The sequence below is a fragment of the Micromys minutus genome, assembly GCF_963924665.1.
Source record: "Micromys minutus genome assembly, chromosome: 2".
In the NCBI taxonomy this organism is placed as follows: domain Eukaryota; kingdom Metazoa; phylum Chordata; class Mammalia; order Rodentia; family Muridae; genus Micromys; species Micromys minutus.
This window is the reverse complement of record NC_137971.1, coordinates 92985778-93012227: the sequence shown is the minus strand read 5'-3', so window position 1 is coordinate 93012227 and position 26450 is coordinate 92985778. Positions and strand designations below refer to the sequence as shown.

At 46.0% G+C, this 26450-nt stretch overlaps 1 protein-coding gene across 2 annotated transcripts; it reads left to right on the top strand.

Moving 5' to 3' along the window:
- Positions 1-139: 139 nt before the first annotated feature.
- On the top strand, positions 140-26388 carry PGAP2 (post-GPI attachment to proteins 2). Of its 2 annotated transcripts, none has more exons than XM_080911152.1 (7): positions 140-205; positions 11449-11563; positions 14019-14193; positions 23775-24027; positions 24131-24225; positions 24776-24884; positions 25031-26388. In XM_080911152.1, the coding sequence occupies exons 3-7, from the start codon at positions 14029-14031 to the stop codon at positions 25159-25161; spliced, it is 753 nt and encodes a 250-aa protein (XP_080767278.1). In that variant the 5' UTR covers positions 140-205; positions 11449-11563; positions 14019-14028; the 3' UTR covers positions 25162-26388. The 2 variants fall into 2 exon arrangements, with proteins under 2 accessions (XP_080767278.1, XP_080767277.1); XM_080911151.1 differs by having other exon boundaries at positions 24131-24237.
- Positions 26389-26450: the final 62 nt, after the last annotated feature.

The following is a 26450-nucleotide window of genomic DNA, read 5'->3' as shown; positions in this document are numbered from 1 at the left end:
GGAGTCCCAGTCCCTCTGCGGCAACGGTTGGCTGGGAGAGGATCGTGACGTCACACAGGGCCCCTCGAAGAGGGCTGGTGAGTGGCTAGAGTAGTGAGCACCAAACAGCAGTGACGTTGTGTCCAGACCCCGCCCCCTTCCTTGGAGCGCGGAGACTCGCTACGGAAGCTCCGGCCAATCAGAAGGAAGGCCTAAGGATGACATGGTAATTGTTCTACCCTTCTCTAGCTCCTGTCTGCGGGCAATGATGGGAAGGCTCTTTGGACATCTAGCTAACACTTGCGGAGCTGGAGGACCCTTCCGGGAGACACATCAGTCCACAGAGCTTGTCTGCAGACACTCCACTCCTCACTGTTCTTTCCAGCGCAAGCCAGCCCTCGTACACTCTATCCCTCTAAATCTCTAGGGTAGACCTAAGCAAAGCCTTATAGCGCTTGACCCCAGTGAGGATTCTAGGCCCTTCAGCCTCTGCTGCACTTACAGAACCTGTACTTGTTCTGGATTTCTTGCGCAAATTTCCCGCCCTCTCCAGGACACGTTTGGTAACCGTAACAAGTCGGGATGAAGTTCAGGCAGTCTTCTGGTCAAGATCTTGTTACTTTGTATCTTATTTTCTGTCTTGTGCCTCCTCTCTCCCCTGGCCTGGGTCAAAGCTTCATTTTCATCCTTTTGGTGTCTTTCCTCCTAGCACCTAGCTAAGAGCAAAGGAGTTGGCATATTCTAGAAACCTCTCGCAAATAAAAACATCTTGAAGGGGCTGGATGGGCTCAGAGATTAAGAGCATTGCTGCTCTTCCAGAGGTCCTGAGAGTTCAATTCCCAGCAACCACATGGTGGCTCACAACCGTCTGTAATGGGTGCTCTCTTCCGTCTTGTAGGCATACGTGCAAATAGGACACACACACACACACACACACACACACACACACATGTAAATACTTTTTTAAAAAGAATCCTAAAAATGAAGTGGTGTCGGGGATGTCTTTGTACCTCTGTTGATACAGCGCATGCCTGCCAGGTTCGAAGCCCTATATTCAATCCCCAGCCACACAACTGGACATAGAGGTGCACACCTGTAGTCTCAGCATTTGGAAGGTGGCGGTAGGAGGATCAGATGACAAGATAGCTCAGGCAAACACTTTCTGCCAAGCCTGATGGTGATGAGAGCCATCCCTGGCTCTCCAGAGTAGAAGGAAAGAACTGGCTCTGGAAAATTGCCCTCTGACATCCACACACTCTCCATGGCACAAGCACACATACAAAATAAACAAATGCAATAAAAATGTTAAATATACTGGTGTGAAGATAAAAGTCAAGATCTGATACTCCAGCTCTCAGGTAGCTGAAGCAGGATGTGGAGCTGAAAGCCAGCCTGGAATATATGCAACTGTCTTAGAAACAAAATGAGCAGCAACAATTCTTAGGGCTTTCTTTTTGAATCTTTACAGTGACTTTCTTCCAACCGTCCCAAACCTCTGCTTTTCTTATTTTATTCTTTTGGTCCTCCAGTCTTCAAATGCAACTATATTTAAACCTGCCCTATGTATGGCACCCAGCATGGCGCATGTTACACAGCATGCCCTCAATAAGTGGTAGATACATTTTATTTACAAATCCGGACTGATGACTTTAAATGTTTTAAGGCATGGGTTTGAGATGTGTCTTAAGGGAATCAGCAGGGGAGTATATTCAATTTAAAGTATGAGTAGATGTACAGAAGCTGGGATGGTCTGTACTTACAGGAAGACTGGAGAGGATACACTGAAAGAGGAATGCTTCAGTGAGGAGGACCATGATGACTTCGAAGTTCTTATTAAATATTATTATGGTGAGCATTGTAATCCATAGCTTACATCCCAGCGATCCCCGATTAGTAAAGCCATCAGTTTGGAACCAGGGATTCCTCCACCCCTGACCCCACCCACCCACAGTCTAATTGTTATAACATCATCTTTCTTCATCCACTATTTTTTTATAATTTATTAGAATTATTTATTTATTTTTGGTTTTATGAGGCAGGGTTTCTCTCCATAACAGCCCTGGCTATCCTGGAACTCGCTCTGTAGACCAGGCTGGTCCTGAACTCACGGAGATCTGCCGGCCTCTGCCTCCTGAGTTCTGAAATTAAAACTGTGCACCCACCACTGCCCCGGCCATTCCTGCATCCACTCTGAAGACAAGCAATTGGGGGATGCTCACAAGAACTTTCCAAACCAAGCCTTGTTGCAGGCATTAGGAGCCCAGAAATTTCCACAGCCCTGTATTGGCTGGCTCTGCCCTAGGAGCCTCTATCCTTTCTCATACATAACCTGAGAGATTTCTATGCCGCTATGAAAGATTAGTGCTCAGAGCAAAGACTGACGCAGCAGAACCATTAAAGTGCAGTGGCTTTGGTATGATGGCTCCAGGTTTCCAAACGGTGCAATGAAAAGCAAGTGAAGGTCCATCTCAGCTCTGCAACTGTTCAGACTTTGACAAATTACTCGTGCTGTCACAGTTCCCTTACATATGAATGATGAGCTGTTTGTGAAGGTCACAGTAGGTAATAGCACTTGCCAAATTCTGAGGTCATGCTTGGCCCATAGTAAATATCAATAACTGTTGATTCTCTCCCTCTTCTACAACTTGATAAGGAAGGCCGAGGTTGGTAAGTAGCACCCAATTGGATTTTAAGAAATTCCACGTGAATCCCTTTGATGTTTGAGTATTTAGCTCATTTCTTTAAGAATTTATTGACATACTTAGGGCTTTACTTAATGTTATGCTAGGCTTTTTTTATTTGTCCAGTTCTACTTCTGTTTCTCTTATTTCTTTTTCTCTTACTTTTATTTTTAAAATTGTGTGTGCTATGTTTGCATGTATGGCTGGGTACCACATGCATGCATTGCTTGCAGGGTAGAAGAAAGTGTCCTAATTCCTGGAACTGGAGTTATAGATGATTGTAAGCCACCAGATAGGTGCAGGGAATCAAACCTGGGGCCTTTGGAAGAACAGCAAGTGCTCTTAACTGCTGAGCCATTGCTCCAGCTCCTTTCTTTTTGTTTTGTAATAGTGCCTTTTTTTTATTTAGTCCCAGTTTTTGGCTGGATCTGTTGTTATTGTTGTTGTTTTGAGACATGGTCTCACCCTGGGTCACCTAGAACTCAATGTAGACAAAGCTGGCCTCCAACACATAGTGATCCAACTGTCTCTGCCTCCTCCTGATTGCTAAAATTAAAGACATGTACCGTGGTGCCTGGCCCTGGATCTTATTTTAAGTAAATTAACTTACACAAACTCTAACCCATTCTTTTAAAGTGTATGGCACAGTAGTTTTTAATACAATAAAATGGTTGTGTTATCCCCTCAGCTGTGTAATTCCAGAGCAGTTTTTATAACCCTAGGAAAGAAGCTCGACACGCTTTAGTGGTTGCTCTGTCCCTTTGCTCTTAAGCCCTACCAAGTACTTATTAATCTCTTTCTTACATTGACTTACTATAGTTATTTAATATAAATGGAATCATAAAATCTATGGCTTCTGTGTCTGGTGCTTTCACTTTGGATAATGTTTTTAAAGTTCATTGGCATAGATCACTTATATCAATATGTCATTTCTTTTATGGCTTAATAATATCCCATTATATGTGCATACCATCTTCTGTATACGAAACAGTTAATAGAAATTTGAGTTTCCACTTTTAGCTATTATGGATAATATTACTATGAACATTTTATTCAGTATTTGGCAGACATATGTTTCTCTTGTGTTCATACCTAGGAGTTGAGTTACTGGAACACAGATACACGGGAACTACTTAACTCCTTCTACCACTATTTCAATTTCAAATGCTTTGCTTATAACTGTTTGGTGTTTTCAAGATCTATAATTTTATGTGTTGACATTTAATCCCTTTTTTGTTTTAAAATATATTTATTTATGGGTGTAGTGGCACATGCCTTTAATCCCAGCACTGAAGGCAAAGGCATGTAGATCTGTGAGTTTGATCTGGTCTACAGAGAAAGTTCCAGGGCAGCTAGAGCTACACAGAGAAACCCTGTCTCATAAAACTACAAAAAATATTTATTTATGTGTCTGTGTGAGTGTTATGGGTGCTTGCAAACCACCCTACATAAATGTTGGAAACCGAATGTAGTCTGTAAGAGCCGTAAGTACTCTTAATCCCTGAGCAATTTCTCCAGTCCTGACTGTATCACATTATTATTAATTATTATTATTATTCGGTAGTAGCAGTAATAGTAGTAGTGGTAGTAGTAGTATTTGTGTGTGTGTATGTGTGTGTAGGCATACATGCCATTGCATACAGAGGCCAACTTATAAGCGTGTATTCTCTCCTTTCACTTTCATGTGGGTTCTCAGGATCTGAAATCAAGGTGTCAGGATTGCATAGCAAGTGTTTTGACCTGCTGAGTCAATTTGCTAGTCCTAATTTTTTTTTTTAATTTGGGGGCCTATGTGGCCACACACTTTAGTCCCAGCACTTGGGAGACAGAGACAGGTGGACCTCTGAACTTGAGGCCAGCTTGGTCTACAACGCTAGTTCTAGGACAGCAAAGGCCACACAATGATACCCTGTCTTAAAAAAAACCCAGAGAAACAACAACAAAATGCTTGTTGCTCTTGCAGGGGATCCGCTTCACAATTGTCTGTTAACTCTAGTTCCAGGAGTCTGACATCCTCTTCTTTTTTTTTTTTTTTTTTTTTTTAATGTATTATTTTATGTGAGTACACTGTCGCTGTCTTCAGACACACCAGCAGAAGGCATTTGATCCCATTACAGATGGTTGTAAGCTACCATGTGGTTGCTGGGATTTGAACTCAGGACCTCTGGAAGAGCAGTCAGTGTTCTTAACCGCTGAGCCATCTCTCCAGCCCCTGACATCCTCTTCTGATCTCTGTGGTAATGCACATGGTACACATACATAAAGCAGGCAAAACACACATACACACACACACACACACACACACACAATGTAGACTTGCACTCAGTAGCCATTGCTAGCCCAGAATTCACTATGCTGATCTCAATTCCTATTCTCTTTCATACTATTATTGTCTAAGTGATTGTCATAGATATTATTACTATATGGATTCTTAATTTAGTGAAGAATCATGCTATTAAATACCTTTATAGGAAGAATGGAATTCATTAAGATGGAAGTGTGAGGTAAGAATATTCCAGACCAGGTGAATGGGGAAGCACAGGTAGCGTCAGGAAATCACTCACCACATCCAGGATTGCAATCCTGAACTTCATTCTAGATGCAACAGGAAAGCCAAAGAAAGTTCCTTAGAACAATGAAGATTCTATTATTGTTTGTCTGGTTACTGGAATTAGATGGGTAGACAGGTAGCCCTACCTGTCCTGGAACTCACTCTGTAGACCAAGGTAGTCTTCAGTTAAAAGATCCACCTGCCTACCTGCCTCTGCCCCCAAATCCTGGGATTAAAAGTGTGCTCTACTATGCCTGCCTAACCATTTTTTTTTGGAGGAGGGGGCTGAGGTCAAAGGCATGTACCACCATGCCCAGCAAGTCTATTGTTATATTTTGAGATTTAGTGTTTTATTTGATGAGTTTTTTTTACCAGAATATATATCTATGCATTATGTGGAAGAAGTGCCCATAGAGGCCAAAAGAGAGTATCAGATACCTTGGGACTGGAATTACAGATGATGCTAAGATGCCATGTGGATGCTAGGAATTGATTTGGGGTCATCTGGAAGTCAGCCAGTGCTTTTAATCACTGAGCCATCTCCTCAGCCCCAGAGTGTGGGCTTTAAAGTCATCCAAGAAGGATGTCTTGATCCTGATAAAGATATCTGGGAAAACAAAACTCAGCAGCTCAGGAAAAGCATGGTTTCCTTTGCCTTTCACATAGGCAGGGCCAGTGTTGGGCCTGGATGTCTAGCATTGCCTGTGTCTCTGCCTTCTTCGTCTCTTCACCTTTCCCAACTCTGCACTCTGCATCCCAATCACTAGCAATTGCTCTCAAAAGGCCTATCTTGCAATTCTTACAGTGTGGCTAGATCTGTTTCAGCACAGTCTTTAAAACCTAGTTCAGTAAAGTCCATTAAACATTTCCTATGCTCTTACTCTATGCTTGCCCCTGCATTATGCTGAATCAAATGGGGGTTGTCTCCTTAAACTAGCTCCTGAAAACTTGAGAGACTGAGGCAGTTGATTTGCTGTGAGTTTGAGACCAGCTTAGGCTATGTAGTAACTTATAGGCCAGCCTGGGTCACAAATTGAAGCTATCTCAAAAACAAACAAACAAACAAACAAATAAATAAAAGAACTTTCAGAAGGGGGTATTGGGGGTGCGGTCTAGACAAGGAATTCATTTGCTACTTTATGGCCAGAGTCGCAATAAAAACTTGATAGGATGTTGCTAATGTTACAATTGTGGGAAGCTAGGCAGGTGATTGATTATAGGATGTAGGGAAAAGAAAAAGATGACCAAAGTTTCATGGAAGAGGAAGATAAAGCTAGGGTCCAAAATCTAGTTGCTGAAGTAGAGGATGACCAGATTACAAAAGTGGTTGAGCACCACACTAAGGAATTTATCTCTGCTTATAAAAGCTATGGAGAGCTACTTAATAATTGATTAGCAGCAACGAAGGGACATGGTCATATTTAAACAGGAGTCATGGTTGCTGCACACCTCTACTCCCAGCTCTGGGGAGCCAAAAATGAGCAAATCTCCATGAGTTGGGGTCAGCCTGGTCTACATAGTAAGTTCCAGGTCAGCCAGTGCTAAAAGTGAGAACCTATCAAAAATAAATAAACAGGGGCAGTCAGGGAGGGCACCAGTGTGCTCTCTTTCCCTCTTCTTCTCCCTCCCCTTTCCCCCCTCCCCTCCCCTCTTCTCCCCTCTTCCTTCTCTCTCCCTGTCTCTGTCTTCACGCTTCCTCAAGTAGCTTTTTTTCTCTTTCATCAGAGTTGGGCAGATCTTATTTCTGTCAAATCTTTCTCTGACTCATCACTTTGTCTGCCACTCAGTTAGACATTGCTTTCAAACTAACTTTACCCTCACTGTTTGGAATTAGAGGTGTGTAGTCAGAGTTCAGAGTGTGTCTGTATTCCAGACAAAGTAGCCTATTGTTGGATTAAAATCCCTCTACAAAGAAAAGCAAAAAATGTACCAATAGGGCTGGAGAGATGGCTCAGTGGTTAAGAGCACTCACTGGTCTTCTAACAATTTTCAATTCAATTTCCAGCACCCACATGGTAGTTCACAATTGTCAAATGGCATCTTCTGGTTGTGTATGTGTGTATCGTTAAAATGTACATATGTCATATATATATATATATATATATATATATATATATCTTTAAGATGTACATATATCTTTTAAAAATTAATAGAAAAAAATTTAAAAGTCATTGTAGCTAAACTTTGAGGGTGATGGGAGACAAGAAATCAGTTCAGGGGTTGGGGATTTAGCTCAGTGGTAGAGCTCTTGCAAGGCCCTGGATTCGGTCCTCAGCTCTGAAAAAAAAAAAAAAAAAAAAAAGAATCAGTTAAGAGTTCCTATAGAAAACCTTTTCTTTTTTATTATTTTATTTTGTGGGTTGATGTTTTGCCTGCATGTATGTATGGGTACCATGTGCATGCTTCGTTCCCTAGGAGACCAGACAGATTTCCTAGAACCAAAATTACAGATGGCTATGAATCACCATGCAGGTGCTAGGAATTGGACCCAGGTCTTCTGGAAATGCAGACAGTGCTCTTAATCGCTGAGCCATCTCTTTAGCCCGGTGGAGCTGTTCTTGACATATGAGGCTATATTTTCTTTTCTATCCCCCACTTGTACACTGCCCCCATTCTACTGGGTGCTGAAATATATTTGTGGACACTGATTCTGTTTGAAAGGGCGTGGTGTGAGGATGTGCACAGGGAGATTGGACAATGACGGTAGGTAAAACATCAGTGATGCTATTTAAGGCACAGCCTGTCTAGGGTATTTCCAGATATAAACAAATCCACAGGAGAGCAAGAGATAGCAGAAAATATCAACCCCAACAGCTACTTGAACAATGGACAAAGCCAATTTAGGAAGCACTGGAGCATCTCTCCAGCCCCGCTTAGTCATTTTCCAATACTTTTTAAAAAATTTAACATTTATTTATTCATGTGTCTGTGGGTGCACAAGCATGTGCCCACCTAATGTCTGGAGATAAGACATTGGTTAAATCCATCTCTCTCCACCACAAAGGCTGAGGCGTCATATTTGATAGCAAGTGCCTTGTCATCTTGCCACACATATTCCCCTCCCCTTTCCCCCTGGCTTTAAATTTGCCATGTAACCAAGGATGACCTTGAATTCCTGGTCCTCCTGCCTCTACCTCCCTACTGCTGAAATTACAGTCCTGTGGCACCACAGTTGTTAAATCACCTTTATCTGTATGATAGATTTCACCAAATTTACCCATCCAGTTTATTAAGAGGACCAAATGGAAGAATATGTAAAGGTCTCTGGCATGTTGTAAGAACACACTCTTCCTGCTTCTCCTTACATAAACCAAATGGAAAGAAATATGCTCAGAGGGGATGACCTACCACTGAGTTCAGAGAAGGCTTACGATGAGTTCCAGCTTCTGACAGCCTTCACATACTGAGTACTTTCTGTTCACCTGTCACTGTGTCTTACTTCAGTTCTCAAAGGCTCCTGGGATACCCCTTAATCCATTTCACAGACAAAGGAACAGACTCAGAACCATGAGGGGAATGGTCCACACTGTATAGATCCCAAGAGAATCAAATGCAAGACCAGAAATCCTCAAGCCAGACATTGGTACTAGTTTAGAGACTAAAGGATGCAATCACAGGAGACAGGAGACAGCATTTAGAGCCACAGGAACAGGAAGGAGTCCACATAGGGTGCAAGAGCAAGGATGGGATGGAGCTAGAGAACATGGTAAAGAGTTCAGTCACAACATAGCATCTGAGGATCATCTGGTAAAGACACCTGCTGTGGAAGCCTGATAACCTGAGTCTCATCCCTGGGAGAAACAGAGCCATGGGAGTGATAGAGAACCAATTCCTGAGAGGTTCGCTCTAGCCTCCACATACAGGCCACAGCGTGGGCAAGACACACACACACACACACAAAATCATATACATACAATTATATAAAATGAAACATTTTTTAATGTAGGTGTAGTAAGCTTGTAGGTGGCACACCTGTTATCCACACACACTTGCTTTGAAATCAAGGCCATTCTGGACTACACAGTGAGTTCAAAGACAGCCTGAAACGCTGTTTTTAAAAAGAAAGAGGGATTTGTGAGATGGCTCAGTGGGTTAAAGGGACCTGCTTGCAAGCTTAACAGTATGAGTTTGATCCCAAAGACCCATCCAGTGAAGGAGAAGAGCTGACTCTAAGAATATCCTGTGATCTCCACACATGGTCCCTACCTCCCAGTACAATATTAAAAAATCACAAGTCGGGCAGTTGGTGGAGCAGGTACTTGGGAGGCAGGGAAGGCTGGGCTCTGTGAGTTCCAGACCACTTCTAGCCTTTAGAGCAAGCTCCAGGACAACCAAGGCTACACAAAGAAACCTTATCTTGGGGGCGGGTATTACAGGTTTTAAAGAAAGAAAAATAAAAATAGCTTTTAAAATGATAACTCACCTTTTCCCCCCTAGATTTGGAGCCCCAGAGAGTGGGTCTGAGATGCATTTCTCTGCGTCACCCCCATCATTGCTCAGCTCAGTACCTGTCACAGAGAGGACCTAGAATGAACAAACCAACAAGACCAAATCCAGGGAAAAGAGCTCTTGCAAGTTAGCACGTTTGAACCTCTATTTCCCTTTCTCCAGTGGGGCAATTATAGCTATCCTGTGGGGTTGACTCTGTAAAGTGAGTAATGGAATTCAAGCACATGAGAAAGTAATGTCCTTTTTCTATAGGAGTTTTCTGCTCAGTAAAGTGGGGATAGCATTCGATTCTATCTTGGTGAGGGATTTGACTTAATTGGTAAAGTGCTTGCCCAACATGCACTGAGCTTTGACTCCCAGTCATCCATAAACTAGGGACTGGTGAATAGCCCTACACTCAGAAGGAGGTAGAAAGATCTGAAGTTCAAAGTCATTCTTGGCTACTCAGCAGGTTTGAGGCCAGTGTGGGCTACATGAAATTCTTGCCTACTCGTGAGGGGAGGAGGATGCTATTTTTTACTTTACAATGTGGGAATGCTGGTGGAGATTAGAGAACAACTTGGAGTCAGTTCTCTCGTTCCACTCTGCTATTTTCAAGGATTGAGCTCAGGTTATGGGCCTTGAGGCTAAAGTGGAAAAGGAACACTGGAACCTGCTTTCTCTTCTCCCGGCTCCCTCCCTCCCTCTGTCTGTCTGTCTGTCTGTCTGTCTCTCTCTCTCTCTCTCTCTTTCTCTCTCTCTCTCTCTGTGTGTGTGTGTGTGTGTGTGTGTGTGTGAGTGTGAGTGAGAAGAGCCCGTAAGCTGGGTCTGGATGAACGCCCCTCCCCCACCCCCACAGTGATGTCAGATAGGATAGAGTGCCCTCTTCTGATAAAAGGTGGGAACAGCTTTGGCTCAGACTTTCTGGGAAGGGCTTAGAGGATCTATCTGCAATGTAGCTTTTGGTTTTTGGTTTATTTTATTTTAAAATTTAATTTTTTTTTTTTTGCTCCTTTTGTTGGATGTTGTAGCCGGCCATAGGGGAAAAAAAGTTTGAGGGAAAACAGCCAAGGCTGGGGCAAAATTGGCTTAATGTTTCAGAAGTACAAAACTGGATAATTCGATTAGAATGAAGATAGAGGACTGGAGAATCGGGTCAGGTAATGAAAGAATTTGGGTACCACTGACTTAATTTAATGTTCTTTCAACAGGTGATCGCATGCAGCCAGAGGTAAAATGACAAGGTGACTTATCCAGCATGTCAAAACCATGCGTCCAGGGCCCTCTGACTGCTCTCACGTATTCAAAAATAGTGGGAACAGAGCCGACTTGGGGAGGCTTGGCTTTAGGAGACGCTAGATTATAAAGAAAGCCAGGAGTCCCGGCCCCCTAAACGGGGAGGAGCCAGTTTAAAAACGGGCCCAGTTTCCTCTTTAAGACCCACCCCAGAGCGCTGGCCCCGCCTCACGCCATTGCTGCTGCGACCCGCCCCCTTCCACTCGCCCGGGGGCCGGGCTGGGACTCCCGGTTCCGTGCCCCTGGCTACGGGGTACAGCCCCCCTAGCCACCACTACTTGGGTGAGTAAGGAGGGAATGGCCAGTTCGGGTCACAGGGCCACGCCACTCTGGGAGCCCCGCCACGAGGTCCGGCCTCCGTAGGCCTGCGGTCTAGATGCCTGCCCGCCTTGTGCACACACTCAGAACCCGGGAATTGCAGGCATTCAGTTGCTGAACCGATGTCTTATCTTTGCCCACGCTGTGGCAGGGCTAGGTGTGTTGGGTTTAAAGACTGCCCAATTTATTTCTCAGGGCCTTCTGCTCAAGATCCCTCCAGGCACTGCGGATGGAGGAGGCGTGGGGGAGCCCTGGAACCTCAGACTAGTTTTGAATCTCTGCTCTGCCAGTTACTAGCTTGTGGCTTTGAGTAAGTGCTTTTTTTTTTTAAACTACCCTGGGACTCAGTTTCCTTTTCTGTGAAATGGAAATCCAGAGGACAGCACCTACTCCTAAAATAAACAAAACTAAGAGAGATATTGTACATTAAGTATGGAGCTCAGAATGTAGATTCTGACAGGAGTGTGGTAGTGAGATCTTTAGAGATTTTGGCTATGAAGTGGAGATACTTCTACAAAAGCTGTTTCCAGAACCCTGTAATCTACTGATCTACAGTAAGACCCTTTCTCAGGAAGCATGTACACAAACTAAAATAAAATGAAGTCAACTAAGTAGTGTCAGTAGAGAAGTTAAGGCTGTCTTGGAGCAGGATTTAAGGTATAGAGCTCCTAAAACAGATATAAAATACTGACCATGGTGGAGGGGCCTTAGAAGTAACCTAAACCATGTGATTTCCTCTTGTACAATTTGAAACAAGGCCAAGATGACTTGTCCAAGGTTATGTACCTAAAAGGGAGGCCAGGCACACTGCCAAGAAGTGGGACCAACTATCTTTTCTGTTTGTTTCTGACACTGTCCTTGAATCACCTCAGTGACCCTGCATGGGGTACGGTCTGTTCAAACTGAAGATCTGGTCTTCAGTTAGAGGAGGAGCCCAGTGGTTCCTGGGGATTCAGAGCAGCTCTTCCGGGAGGAGTATTAGGAGGAGGATGGGTTAACTCTACTTCAGATAGAGTCTGGGTGTGGGTTGGGTGGAGAAAGTGCTCTTGTCTAGGGCCCTATCCTGAGAACGGATAGAATCTGGGAGTGCTACCAATGCCACTTCCAACTTCCCAGGGAGATGCTTGACCAAATATTTATTGCCCCAAAGGGGAGGAAGAACTTGAGCACTTGGGCCAGGCTGGCAGAGGTAGGTGGAAAGGCAGAGGAAAATGTGGAGGTGTGTCCACCTGTTTCTGGAATGCTAGGAGGCCAGCCTGAGATCAGAGTTCTATTAAAGGGTGGGGCCAGAAAGTCATGGTTGGAGACCAGAAGGGCCGGTTTTTATGTATATGTATAGCACCAAGAAACTTTGGCACCAAGAAACCTAAACTCTGAGAATGACTGTTCCCCAGGTTCAGCTTTGAGGAAGAGGCTCTCTGCCTCTTGGTTTCTCCATCTTTACAATGGGAACAGGCAGATTGGCTCATGGGTAGAGATATGTAGTATCTGTTTTCTTTTCTCACTGCAGTTCTGATCTGACCTTCCAGTCTAGAGTTTTGGTCCAAAAAGAAAAGATGAGAATTGAAATATATGGCTCTGTGTGGACCCTGTATTTCCTTACTTACTGGGTAGAATACTGCCTTGCCTTTCCTTCAATACACCTAGACACCAAGAGGGGTTTGGCTGGGGTTATTAGTGTGTTCTCAGCTGTTATACTGCCTGACTTTAAAAATCAACACCCCCCCTCCCCTTTCTTGCTCTAGTTTCTTGAGACAGGGTTCTTATGTGTAGTCCTCGCTGTCCTAAAGCTCACTCTGTAGACCAGGCTGGCCTCAAACTCAGAGAGATCCACCTGCCTCTGCCTCTCGAGTGCTGGGATTAAAGGCTTGTACTACCACTGCCCAGCAGACTCTTTTTTTAAAAAAAAATAATTAATTAATTTAATGTATATGAGTACATTGTCACTGTCTTCAGACACACCAGAAGAGGGATCCCATTACAGATGGTCGTGAGCCACCATGTGGTTGCTGGGAATTGAACTCAGGACCTCTGGAAGAGCAGTCAGTGCTCTTAACTGCCAAGTCATCTCTCCAGCCTCCTCCCGCCCCCCAGCAGACTCTTGTCTGAGGGAAAAATCAGTTTCAAGAGCCTACATCTCATCTCAGGAGGCACACTGGGTATTGGGAAGCCACCAGAAGCTGATGAAGCAGCTCTGACCTGCACACAGCGCACCCAGGCTATCACCAGACCTGATTATGCAAAGCCTTTTACCCTTAGAGCACGTGAGGCTGCCGGCAGGGACAATCATGGGATGGAGGTTCTGTCAGCTTCCATGGTGTCCCTACTGCACTGGATTGCTGTGCTTGCAACCTCAGAGTCTGGGACGAGCCTGAAGGTGCAGCAGGGCCCTGACTGGTGAGTGAGACAGTGAGAGCTAAGAGGCAGGGTCAGAGGCTTGGGGTTGGGCAGGTAGGCACAGGGAATCAGAAAGGCCGGATAAACCAACTACTATAGTCCAAAGTCGAGAGAGCTGAGGAGAAGGCCTTTCAGTCTGCTTCAAGCTTTACCTTGGTATAGATGGTATCCAATGTCTTCCTTCAGAAGCTCAAGCTGAGTGTTGTCTTGGGATTCTGAGTCTTTCTTATCTGGGACAGGAGCCACCAAAGGTTAGGAGTCTCTCAGACGTCCTCCCCTAAGTTTTGGATTGAACTTGAGTGCTAATATTACTACTGTGCCCTCAGCCCTGCTGCCTGGGGCCCTGACTACATACTTTTCATCCTTAGGGCTGACAAGATGTACCAGGTCCCACTGACACTGGACCGGGATGGGACCCTAGTCCGGCTCCGCTTCACTATGGTGGCCCTGATCACGGTCTGCTGTCCACTTGTCGCCTTCGTCTTCTGCATCCTGTGGTCCCTGCTCTTTCACTTCAAGGAGACAACATCTACACACTGTGGGGTATGGTTTGGAGGGCACTGGTGGGTTATGTAAACAGAATTAGCCAGCTCTCCTGTAGGCTTCATCAAATAACTGGGCCACTGGGTGGTGGTGGATTGATTGCAAATTTAGGTCTCATGAATTAGGCTCCTTTTACTTTCTATGAAAGCTATAGGAACTGGGGTTACTGAAGTTGGGCAGCCCCCAAATCCAGAACCTTAGAAGGTATAGAGGTTCATATCTTTAATCCCAGCACTTGGAAGTTAGAGGCAGGTGGATCTCTGAGGTCAACCTGATCTTCATAGTGAGTTCCAGGCCATCAGGGTTATATAGAAAGGCCCTGCCTTAAAAACAAACAAAGAAATAAAAACCCAGAATCCAAGTACTGCTTCATAGAGGAACAGATTCAGGAGCTCTAGGGCTTCTTGGAGGGGGAGGAGAAGGATGTAGGTTTCACAGTGTGTCACTTTGGTCTTATGCCTGTGTCTGTGGGAATGCAGTTTTGTGTGTGTATGTGATTATGAGGGACATGCCTATATCTAAAGGTTTCAAGAATGGTTGTGTGTGTGAGAGAAACTGTATAGGCACCTGCTATGTGCATGAATATGTGTTCTAGGGTGGGTCCCATGCCCTCTGAGGGTACTTGAGCTATGCAGATAGATTTGAGAGTTTCTCCATAACTATTAGAGTAAATGGGTAATTCTGTGCTTGGTCTGTTGTGCTCCTCCTTCACTGATCAGCAGTGCCGTCTGAGACCAGGAGAGTGAGCATCGGTTTCTGTGTTTATAGAGAGGTAGATGGTGCCTGCCCTGCTCTTTTAAGACTAGGCTAGAGCCCCAGGTAGAGACAACATGGGGAGTTGGGGTAGGGAGTATAAAGGGATAAAACAGGATGAGGAAGAGAATGAGAAAGAGTAAGAGATCATAAGGTTAGGAGCTGGGTCAGGAAATAAAGAGGCAGGGCCCCAGGTGAGGGAGGGTCTGGACTAGCTAGCCTTAGAGAGTTTTGAAGGCCCAGCAGCTACCGTTATATGGTCCCCACCTCCTGAAAAAAGATCATCTGCCCCATTCGAGGTCTAGGTCTAGCAGAGGATTCTGTCTGGGAGTCTGGGGCGATGCTTTTTGTTCAATATGACTTGAAGGTTTTCTTTCTACTTTGTCGACATGACACTTGATGAGAGATAACAGAGGGGATAGAGAAGCCAGAGGTGGCGGCTCATGCCTGTAATCCCAGCAGTGGGGAGACCGAAGCAGGACTCACTTGAAATCAGGGTCAACCTGGGCTAAAGAAGGAAATCCTATCTCACCGCCAGAAAATAAGTAAAAACAAATGGGAGGAGCAGGGCCAGGAGAAAAGAGAGTAGCTATGTTGGCGGTTCTCAAACATGGGGGGCAGGTCACATACCAGATGTCCTCATATCCTGCAGGGCAAATCACACTGTGATTTATAAAGTAGCAGAATTACAGTTATGAGGTAGCAACAAAATAACTGTATTTGGAGGTCACCACAGCATAAGGAACTGTGTTAAAGGGTCACAGCATTGGGAAGGTTGAGAGCCAATGAGCTAGTGACCTAAGATCATTCCCTGCCTGCGCACTGACTTCAGATAATGCATCATGTGTTCCCATTACCTAACTCCTGCCCATCCTGAAAATCCCTTCGAAGGTGTTTCCTCCTCTGGAACACCTTGCCTGGCCTCTTTGAGTCAAACTTAGCTCCTTCTTCTAAGTGCCTACTGTTGATGGTGCCACTGCCTGCATTTCTCTCATACCATCTCTGTCTGTCATCCTCACCACACTGTTGTCTCGCCCGCCCCAGAACAAACCTGCACTGAGTCAAACTCAAACAGTATTTGTTGAGTAAATACATCTGACTTCCCAGTCTAGTGCCTTAGGAAAGGCAGATAGGCCAAGCAAAAATATAAAGCTTTTACAGCTTCTAAGCTAAACAGTACGTTGTTTGCACTGCCCTTCTAGCTGGCCCTGAGGGCTAACGGGACCAATGACCTCAGCCTACCCGATACCCATGACCCACTCTTGCTGTACTAGTTAGGGAACTAAACCATAGGTTAGTTGCTGGCCTACTGATCCTGGGAATATTTCCCGCCCACTCCCTGGGACTCTTCTGTTGGATACAATTGAAGCTTTTATTTATGCTTTGAGTTTCCTACCCAGAATATCCCAGGAAGGGCCAGCCCTAGACACAAAGTAAGGAACTCCGCCTAACACACCTGTCACTGATGACATCACCTCTACTTATACATCCCAAGTAACAGGGAGCTTTGTCCTTTAAGTAACCGGTTTTAAGGAGGTTTAGTAACTAACAATGAAGCACTCTTTGTTTTTTTTTTTTTTTTTTTTGTTTTTTTTGTTTTTTTTGTTTTTTTTTAAAGCATAGATTTGTGTGTGGGGGTGTTTGAGACAGTATCTCACTATATAGTTCTGGCTGGCCTACAACTTGTTATGTAGAACAGAGTAGCCTCACAGAGATACACCTGCCTCAGCCTCCCAAGTGCTAGGGTTAAAGACATACACTGCCATGTCCAGCCAACATAGATTTTTCTTTCCAGTCCCTGCCCTGGTCTCTGCTGTGACAAACATGAACTATGCTCTCCTTCTGGTTTTACATCAGTCCTGCATAGATGAGAAGACAGTAATGGAGACCCCTAAGTCCATCTGAGGAGTGTAGCTCAAGTTTTTGCAGGCGGCCTTTCAGGATAGGGTCTGTAGGCTCCTGACAACCCTAACTACGTCCTGGGACTGGATCCAGTTGTTAACTGTGTTGACTTTGTTGGTCCCAGATCTGGATAACTGGACTTCAGCTGGCCAGGGCAACACAGGCGCAAGCAATACTATTTATTCCTATTGCTGTCAGACTGTTGTTGATGCAGCCCAGGCTACCATTAGCTATTCTGTATGGGTACAGGCTAGACACTGACAGCTCATATTCAGTCCTGTCTAGCTTTGATTTTATTTACTCTCTCTCTCTCTCTCTCTCTCTCTCTCTGTGTGTGTGTGTGTGTGTGTGTGTGTGTGCAAGCACATGCACTCATGCCTGCACCTGCCATGGCACATGTGTGTCAGTCGCAGGGCAGCTTTGTGGACTCAGTTTTCTCCTTCCGCCTTTACATGGGTTCTAGGGACCTAATTTAGACCCTTAGGCTGCTTAACAAGGCCTTTACCCCTCAGTCTTCTTTCCAGCCCCTCAATTCTCTTAATACAGGATAATTAACTCTCTTAGTGGATCTAAAAACATACTCAGTCATATTCCAATTAAAAAATGAGCCAGACCTTTTTTTTCTTTTCTTTCTCTTTCTCCCTTTCTAGAAATCTACTTGTCTCCTCTGGATACAATATTTAGGAAGGTTTCCGCCCCCACACCTGGCAAAGAAGCTTAGTGGGCTGACCTTAGTCACTATCACTTCTTACAGTTGCACAGTGTTCTGGGATTTATGAGGTGGCCTTGTTGATTTTGAGAAGGCTGTGTGCCTGGGCAGGCATGGAGAACTTGGCTTTGTGGGCGGAGGGCAGGCCCTGAGGACCTGGGGGTGGGACCCTCCGGTCCGGAGCAGTTTCAGTCTGGCTGGAGTCCTCGGTCCCATCCCAGGATTCTGCAGCACCCAGTGTAAGTGTTTCTTGATCACCCTCCCATCCCACCCCATTCCTGATGAAAAGCTAGTCTGGTGGACTGGGTTCTACTTGCTCCTTAACTGGAGGAAGTACGGAATCCAAGGAAAGATTTGGTCCTAGGCCTTTTACTCCAAAGCCAGATCTCTGCTTCAGTTTACCCCTAAAGGGAGCCCTGGAATAGCCATGGTGACCGGGGCGTAGAGACTATTGGGGGGGGGGGGCGGGGGGTGACTTCTCTGCCCGGAGGGAAAGAGTGGGAAAGGCCAGCTTCCTGGTGTGTATTTAACCTGGATGTAGGCTTCTTGGGTTTGACTCAGTATACTGAAGCTGAAGGGAGAAGGTTCTCAAGACCCTCATATTCTTCCAAGTTTTGGATTGGCTCAGATAGTCCTCTCAGAGGGGAAAGGAATGGACATTTGGGCTCCACAGAATCAGAGTGCTGCTGACCTGTGGCTTGGCTCATTCAGAGCCTGGGGGTGGAATGGCTGGTAACTTGTAGTTCTACTGAAGTGGGTCCTAGGTTCTTACTGTTCCTAGTTGAACATGGGTGAGAAGGAGGAATGTGATCAGACAGAGTCAGTGGGAGGTCTTAGCTAGTCTGAGCCAAAGGTCCTTAATTCAGAGCCTGAAGCTGCTAGCTAGATAACAAGAGGCCTTAGCCCAGGCGTTTGTCAGTCCTGGTGTAGTTCTGGGCCCTTGTCTCTTCTCCAGTGTGATGGGAATAATAACTTTCCTACTTCTGAACCTTCTCCTCAGTGGCCATGAGCATGGTGACTGTGAAGTGAAGCCATCCCAGTTTCAGTGTTCAGGCCCCTGGGACCCTCTGTTGTCTGGACTCTTTAAAAGGTGGAACTACAGCATCAGTGTGCCATGATTCCTGAGAGCTGCCCTGCCTGTCTCTGTCACTACTGTCCCATCTCTTCATTGTCTTCTTTCTCTTCTGCCCTTCCTTCCATTTATGCTCTGGCTTTTCCCTGTGCCAGCTCTGGAAAAGGCTCTACTTCCCCAGGCCCAGGTATCCCACCAGGCCCCAAGTTGTGCCCCTTGCCTTGCTTGGACCACTCCTTACAGGATGTTCTCTGCGGCCTTGGACCCCGATGGGACCGTGTTCCGGCTCCGCTTCACAGCCTTTGTCTGGTGGGTCATCACTTTTCCCCTGTTCGGCTTCTTCTTCTGCATCATCTGGTCTCTGATGTTCCACTTTGAGTACACAGTGGCCACTGACTGCGGGGTGAGTTCCAGCATCCAAGCACCCGGGGCAGAGTCAACAAGTAGGTGAGAGGTTGAGGGTCAACAGAAGGAAAGTGACAGAGGGTTGGGAATGAGGCAGGTCAGAGTGGATGGAGAAATGAGAGGCAGGGACTCTCCACCACCTCTAGTGTTGGAAGAGGATTCCAGAAAGTACAGAGGAGTTAGTTGGGGCAGAGTGTGGTGAGGGTGAGGGATTCGGGGGAAGGAGAGGAACTGTGGCTGGGCAGGATTGGTGGAGAGAAGGAGGAAGATGCTAAAGAAAAACTAGATTAGAGGAATCGAGAGACTAAGGATACATGAGAAGCCAGGAGCCAGCGTAAGTAACAAGTAGTTTTATCTCAGATCAGGGGATCCCTAATCGGATCTATTCTGCAGTCTTCAAGCTCGGTTTCTCTACTGGCAGTTCTAGGCCCCACAACCTGTGTCCTCTCAGGCTAGCTAGAAACCAGAATAGACTTCCTGCTGCCTAGATCTCTGCGAGGTCTTTTCTGAGGGCTTAGGAGTACAGATTGTATGTCAGAGGTATGGAGATGAATGTTCAGCTGCTCTTAGCGTCTAATTCACACAAGAGATGGTCCTTGGGTACAGTTACAATACAGTGAGTTGGATTTATCTATTTATTTATGTGTGTGTGTGTGTGTGTGTGTGTGTGTGTGTGCGCATAAGGGCAGCTACCCTGGGAAGCCAAAAGAAGGTATCAATCAAATCCCCTGGAGCTAGAGTAACAGGTAGTCGTGAGCTGCCTGAGGTGGGTGCTGAGAACTGGTGTCTTTTGGAAGAGCAGCAAGTGTTCCTAACTGCTGAGCCATCTCCTGACCCTGAATTAAGATTCCTCTTGAGATAAAAGGGAACACAGGGAGTGTAGGGCTCAGAGGAGACGTTTACCCTAGCTTAGATACTGAAGATACCTTTCCTGAAGGAGGAACGTTGTTGCTGGACTGTGCGGAGGTGACAGAGGATCGTTGCGAACGCCAGGCTAACAACAGTGGAAAGACTTTAGGCAGTAAGAGAGTGATCAGGTTTGTGCTTCAGAAGCTGGTTTTAGCTTCTGACTGGAGAAAAGGATAGGGATCAAGAACAGGAAGACCGGGCTGGAGAGATGGCTCAGTGGTTCAGAGCACTTGCTGCTCTTCCAAAGGTCCTGAGTTCAATTCCTAGCACCCACATGGCGGCTTACAATCTGCTGCTGTCTTCTGGTGTGCAGATGGACATACAGACCAAGTACCTATATACATAAAATACATAAGTAAAAATAAACCTTAAAAAAAAAAAAAAAAAAGAACAGGAAGACCAAGCCTAGTGGTGGTGGCTCACACCTTTAATCCCAGCACTTGGAAGGGAGAGGCAAGTGGATCTTTGTGAGTTCGAGGTCTACAGAGTAAGCTTTAGGATAGCCAGGACTGTACAGAGAAACTCTGCCTTGAAAAAACAAATAAGGGGGGGGCGGTGGCTGGAGAGATGGCTCAGCGGTTAAGAGCACTGATTGCTCTTCCAGAGGTCCTGAGTTCAAATCTTAGCAGCTACATGGTGGCTCACAACCATCTGTAATGGTATCTGACGCCCTCTTCTGTTGTGTCTGAAGACAGCTACAGTGTACTCACATACATAAAATAAATAAGTTAAAATAAAGAATCAGGATTCAGTGGAAACACTAGTGCTGCTGGAGACCAGTGCAAAGCCAGAGATTGTGAGGACACATTAGAAGTGGAGCCTGGAGGAGGAGTAAAAAGGTCATCAGGAGCTGGAGTTTTTGTCAGGTTGGTAAGGGGTGGAGGACAAGAAGGTAGTTAAGGCTTCTGTAATTAGTATGTGTGTGTGTTGGTGGAAGGGGCTTTTGCCTGAGGCCAGAGATATATTCTTTAATGGAATAAACTGATAAAGAGTTGTGTGTGTGTGTGTGTGTGTGTGTGTGTGTGTGTATGTATGTATGTTTGTGCCTGTACTCTAGAGAATAACCTTAAGATGTCATATCTTAGGAGCCATCCACTTTGGTTTTTATTTATTTATTATATATAAGTAGCTGTCTTTAGACACACCAGAAGAGGGCATCAAATCTCATTACAGAATATTGTGAGCCAACATGTGGTTGTTGGGATTTGAACTCAGGACCTCTGGAAGAGCAATCAATGCTCTTAGCCACTGAGCCATCTCTCCGGCCCCATCCACTTAGTTTTTTAAGAGTCTCATTTGGCTAGGCTGGCTGACCAGTGGGCCCAAAGGATCTCTCTATTTTTGCCTCTCTAGCACTGGGATTATAAGTACATGCCATCGTGCCTTGCTTTTTCTTTCTAACCTGCCTGGTACCTACAGCTCAAACTCGGGTTTTAATGCTTGCTTGCATAGCAAACATTTTACTGAGCTATCTTTCCAGTCTCTGGTTAGGGGATTTCTTGAAACTTTCCCTCTATGAGTTTCTGATCTACTTCCCTATTAGAACGGGGATATTTGTCCATCAGTGCTTTTAGCTCTGGTTTTACAGGGATGTTTGGAGTGAACTGTGTATATCTTGTGTATGATAGTTTCTGAGATTATTGTTGGCGCAGTTAGTGAATTAGGGAAACGTAATTGCTGGAGAAGGAAGTGGAAATATTTACCTGATGATATGTGTATGTTTGTATCCGATGGATGAGGCAATCCCTACTCTTAAAATCGTGCCTCATCTCTAATCTGAAAGAAACGTGTCCTCTCTTCCTCTCAGTCAGTAGCCCTCAGATACTGGTCCTATTCCCTGCTGAGTACCTGAGCTGGGGGAGTTGTCTTCAGAATGAATATTCCCGGAAGGCCCCTTTAAGTACTCAGGGCATCAGAGAGGCTGTAACGGCTGGAGGTCTGCTGTGCTGCCTTTCTGTGTAAGTGGTTCTCTCAGACTCAGTAGTCCTGTGGCTCAAGCCTTTTCTAGTGCTTTTCAAGGAAGCCATCACTGTTCACCCACTGTGTGCCTGACACTGCAGACAGTCTGCACCCTGCAGAGCCGGTGTACTCACACATGCTTTTAATCCTAGCACTTTCCGGTGCGTTTGTGTGAGTTTAAGGCCAACTTGGTCTGCACAGCAAGCACCAAGCCAGCTGGGGCTTCATAGTGAGACTGTCTTAGTTAATTAAATAAATCCCGTATGAGACAGGTGACATTATAACCATGTTGCCAATGAGGACACTGCAGCTCAGAGAGGCTCAGAGGCCCTAGCCCAGATCACCTAGTTGGTAAAGGCGGAGGAGGAATGCGGATCCAACTTCTAGGGCAGCTTCTCTGAGAACTCCGCACTTGCCTTCCTCTGGCAGGGCTCCGGTGGCTGTGAAGTCTCTGGATGGCCTACCCCGTTCCCTGGGAGCCCCTCCAGTGTTGCCCACTATTTCAGCAGTCCAGAGGCTCCTTCAGTTTCCAAAACTATCTCTCAAGACCTAAAGACTGGATATTTCAGACTTAGAGCAGAGTTGCTAAGTTGTCCTGGCTGTTGTTAAGAGTCTAAAAGTGCCTGTAGAAAGTGCGGGCAGTGGTTTGGCAGCTTCTGGTCCTGGAGTCTTTTACAAAAACAACTCTCACCTTCTGGACCTGCATGGCACAGTTTCCCAGTGAGTCCATGTATGTTAAAATTAGCAAAGCTTCGTCATGCAGGAGACCCTTGTCCTCTCTCTGGGTTTCCTAGTTTCATCTAAACCACTGCTCACTTGCCTCATCTTGTTGCCTGTTAAACAAATAACATGAATCCTTATAGCTCTGTGGATGTTACCTTTCTGTCTTTCATCAAGCCTAAGGAGTGAGACCGTAACTCCTCTAAGAATGGGGAGTTCCAGGCACTGAAAAAGATGGGTAGAAACGCACAGGACAGGCCTTTTTCTGTTTTTTTTTTTTTTTTTTTTTTTTTTTTTTTTTTTGTTTTTTGAGACAGTCTTCTTGGTAGCCCTAGATGGCCTGGAGCTCACAGAGATCTGCCTGCCTTCATCTCTGCTGAGATTTAAAGTGTGCATCACCACACCCAGTCGGGCTGTTTTCTTAGACTATATCAGGAAATCCCTTTCTTTTTCTTTCTTTTCTTTTCTTTTTTTTTTTTTTTTTTTTTTTTTGTTTTGTTTTGGAGACAGGGTTTCTCTGTGTAGCCTTGGCAGTCTTGGAACTTGCTCTGTAGACCAGGCTGCCCTTGAACTCAGAGATCCACTTGCTTCTGCTTCCTGAGTGCTGGGATTAAAGGCACCACCACTGCCTGGGTAGATCCCACTTCCTTAAACACGATCACATGACTAGGGTAGGAATTAACCTGTAATTCCTGGCTCCCCTCTGGATCTCAGCGTCCTCTACACATTGGTGCACCTGCCTAGGGGAATGAGTGGAGCGGGAAGCAGTGAGAGGAACAGCACAGCAGGACTTTCCAAAGTCCGGGAGGTCTGTGACTCATCCTGGTCTTTGGGACTCAGACCTGGAATCCTGGGATGCCCACAGAACCGTCTTTTTTCAGACACTGCTACAGCTATTCGCAGGAGAACCTGCCCAAATATGTAGGTTTCAGTTTCAAGAAAAATGGAGATGGTCACCCTTACCCTTGTCTAAATCCCAGACAGACTAGGGAATGAACATGCTAGTCCTAGGTCCTAGAAGTGGAAGACTTGGGAGGGCACTAGAAGGAGAACTTGGAAGAGAAGAGAGTGACTTTGATGGATGGAGGAGAAAGCTCTCCTGGTGGGCTGGAGCAGCAAAGGGATTGCCAATCTCCTGCATTAACTCTCTAGGTGCCCAATTACCTGCCATCAGTGAGCTCTGCCATTGGTGGGGAGGTTCCCCAGCGGTACGTGTGGCGTTTCTGCATTGGCCTGCACTCGGCACCCCGCTTCTTGACAGCCTTCGCCTATTGGAACCACTACCTCAGCTGTGCATCCCCATGTCCGGGATACCGCCTTCTCTGCCGCCTCAACTTCAGTTTCAATGTGGTGGAGAACCTGGCTCTGCTTGTGCTCACCTACGTCTCCTCCTCCGAGGACTTCAGTGGGTGCCTGGACAAGGGAGGGCTGAAGGGAATGGGAAGCGGGCGCAGCCCTCCATCCTGTCTAAGGGTGAGGGTGGTGTCCATCCTCCTCTCTCCCTCCAGCCATCCACGAAAATGCTTTCATTGTGTTTATCGCGTCATCCCTCAGTTACATGCTCCTCACCTGCATTCTCTGGCGGCTGACCAAGAAGCACACAGTAAGTCAGGAGGTACGGTCTATCCCTACTGGGCACTAGAAGACCCAGAAGGACATCTGTCCTCAGGATGTGGGTAATAACGGGTGACAAAGGACTTTCTAATAGGAACCCAGCAGAAGGATATGGGGCTCTGGGCTGAGGTTTGGAGAGTGGAGAATGGTTGATTCCGCTATTTGGCTAGTACTGGAGAATGCATGGAGGCTAGAAATGGGTCCAAAATCGAGGGTAGCAGCCATGCCCAGTGGGTTAGAAACAGTATGTCAGTACCCCAGCCACATATGTGGCCTTTCTTTGCCCCACAGAACCTGAAAGTGTTGGGTGGTGGGTGAATTTCAAGTTGCAAGGGCAAAAGATAGCGCTGTCCCTTGGCTTCATTGTCCCCAACCCCCAAATGCTCATTTTTGCTGCCCCTGATGTACTCTCTCTCCCATGACCGTCTTGGCAACCAGTGGGGGTGGGGAGGCCCAACCTTTAGGAACTGAGTCTAAGATGGAAGCCCACCAATATACGCCCAACAAGTTACAGAGTGATCAGCTGGCCTATTCTCTAGGATCGCAAGTCCTACAGCTGGAAACAGCGGCTCTTCATCATCAACTTCATCTCCTTCTTCTCGGCACTGGCTGTCTACTTCCGGCACAACATGTATTGTGAGCCTGGAGGTGAGGCCAGGCTGGGATCTGTGAATAAGTGCCATGAATAAGTGTGTGGTTTTGATAGTGGGCACTGGCTGGTAATGTGAATGGTTTAAGAAGCCACTAGAGGGTGAAACAGGAGGTTCATCATGTTCCTTGTGTCCTCATAACAGTGTATACCATCTTTGCCATCCTGGAGTACACTGTTGTCCTAACCAACATGGCGTTCCACATGACAGCCTGGTGGGACTTCGGGAACAAAGAGCTGCTAATCACCTCTCAGCCTGAGGAAAAGAGATTCTAAACCCTTCTCTGACACTGGAAAACAAGAAACCACTCTGGCCTTCCCTATCTCCATGTTCTCTCCAGGCCCTTCTCCATCTGGAGACTGGGAGAGAAGAGTGGGAAGGGGGATGACAAGGCCGACCCCAGCACTGCTGACTTCTCCCCACCTCTCATGGGGATCTTCAAGAAGCATCACCGTTCACTGAAAGGTCCTAAAAACTGAGCTGGCAGGAAAGCTCTACCACTTGGTGCTTTAAAAAAAAAAGCCCTGAGGTTCATGACTATCTAGTTTTTCTCACTTAGGGTCCATTGAAGTGGCTGCTACCTGAAGATTACAGCCATTTCTCTGCGGTCACTCATCTGACTGAAGTGTCTAGCAAGCTACCGTGTACACCCAGGCGTTCCAGATGTACCCTCCTCAGCCTCGTTGTGTTCCTGTGTATGACTGGGGGAAGGCTGCTGAATGATCGCTAAGGCCTTGTCTCTGAAGTCATCCAGTTGTGCTCTGTACTTGACAGATAACTTGTCCCAGAAGCAGCAACAAGCAGAGGATTTTCCTTTTCTGTCTAAAACCTCTGGCCTTTTGGAACGTCTGTAATCCCAGCACTCTGGAGGCTGAGATGGGTGGACTGCTTCAGGGTCCATGCCAACCTGGACTACACAGTGAGACCTTGTTTCAAACATGAAATAAGATGCCAGGGCATGGTGGCACATGCCTTTAATCCCAACACAGCAGAGACAGGCAAATAATCTGTTGAGGTCAAGGCCAGGCCAGCCAGGGCTATACAGTAAGACCCTACTTCAGAAAAAAAAAAAAAAAAAATCAAAGAACCCCCTAAAATCACAGGCTTATAAGACCTTTCCCTCCTTTGTCAAGGGGGGAGGGGTCAGAGGTAGATTTCCCTACTCCAGAATTGGCTCCTTGGTTTTCCTTTATCCTCCCTACTGTCCCAGATTCCTAGCTTTCATTTGTATATTTTATTTCAAAGGACAATAAATTTTTCTTCTTTTGCCAACAATCCAGGGTAGGTATCTTACTCCTGGGGCTCATTTCTGTGTGGGAACTGAGGTGAAGAATGGGCTCAGGTTAGAGGGATTAGGTCTACAGCAGCTTATTTCATCTGCTACCTAGTGTTTCCCAAACCAGGCCTCAGCCTCCAGTTTGGTGAGCAGAAGTGACTCCACGGTCTCCAAAATGACAGCCTGGAAGCTGGACATGTCAGGAGTCTTCCACTGAAGCAGAGTCCTGGTTAGGGCTGTAATCCTGTCAGTAAGGACCTCTCCCCTTGGTACTATTTAAGGGACAAC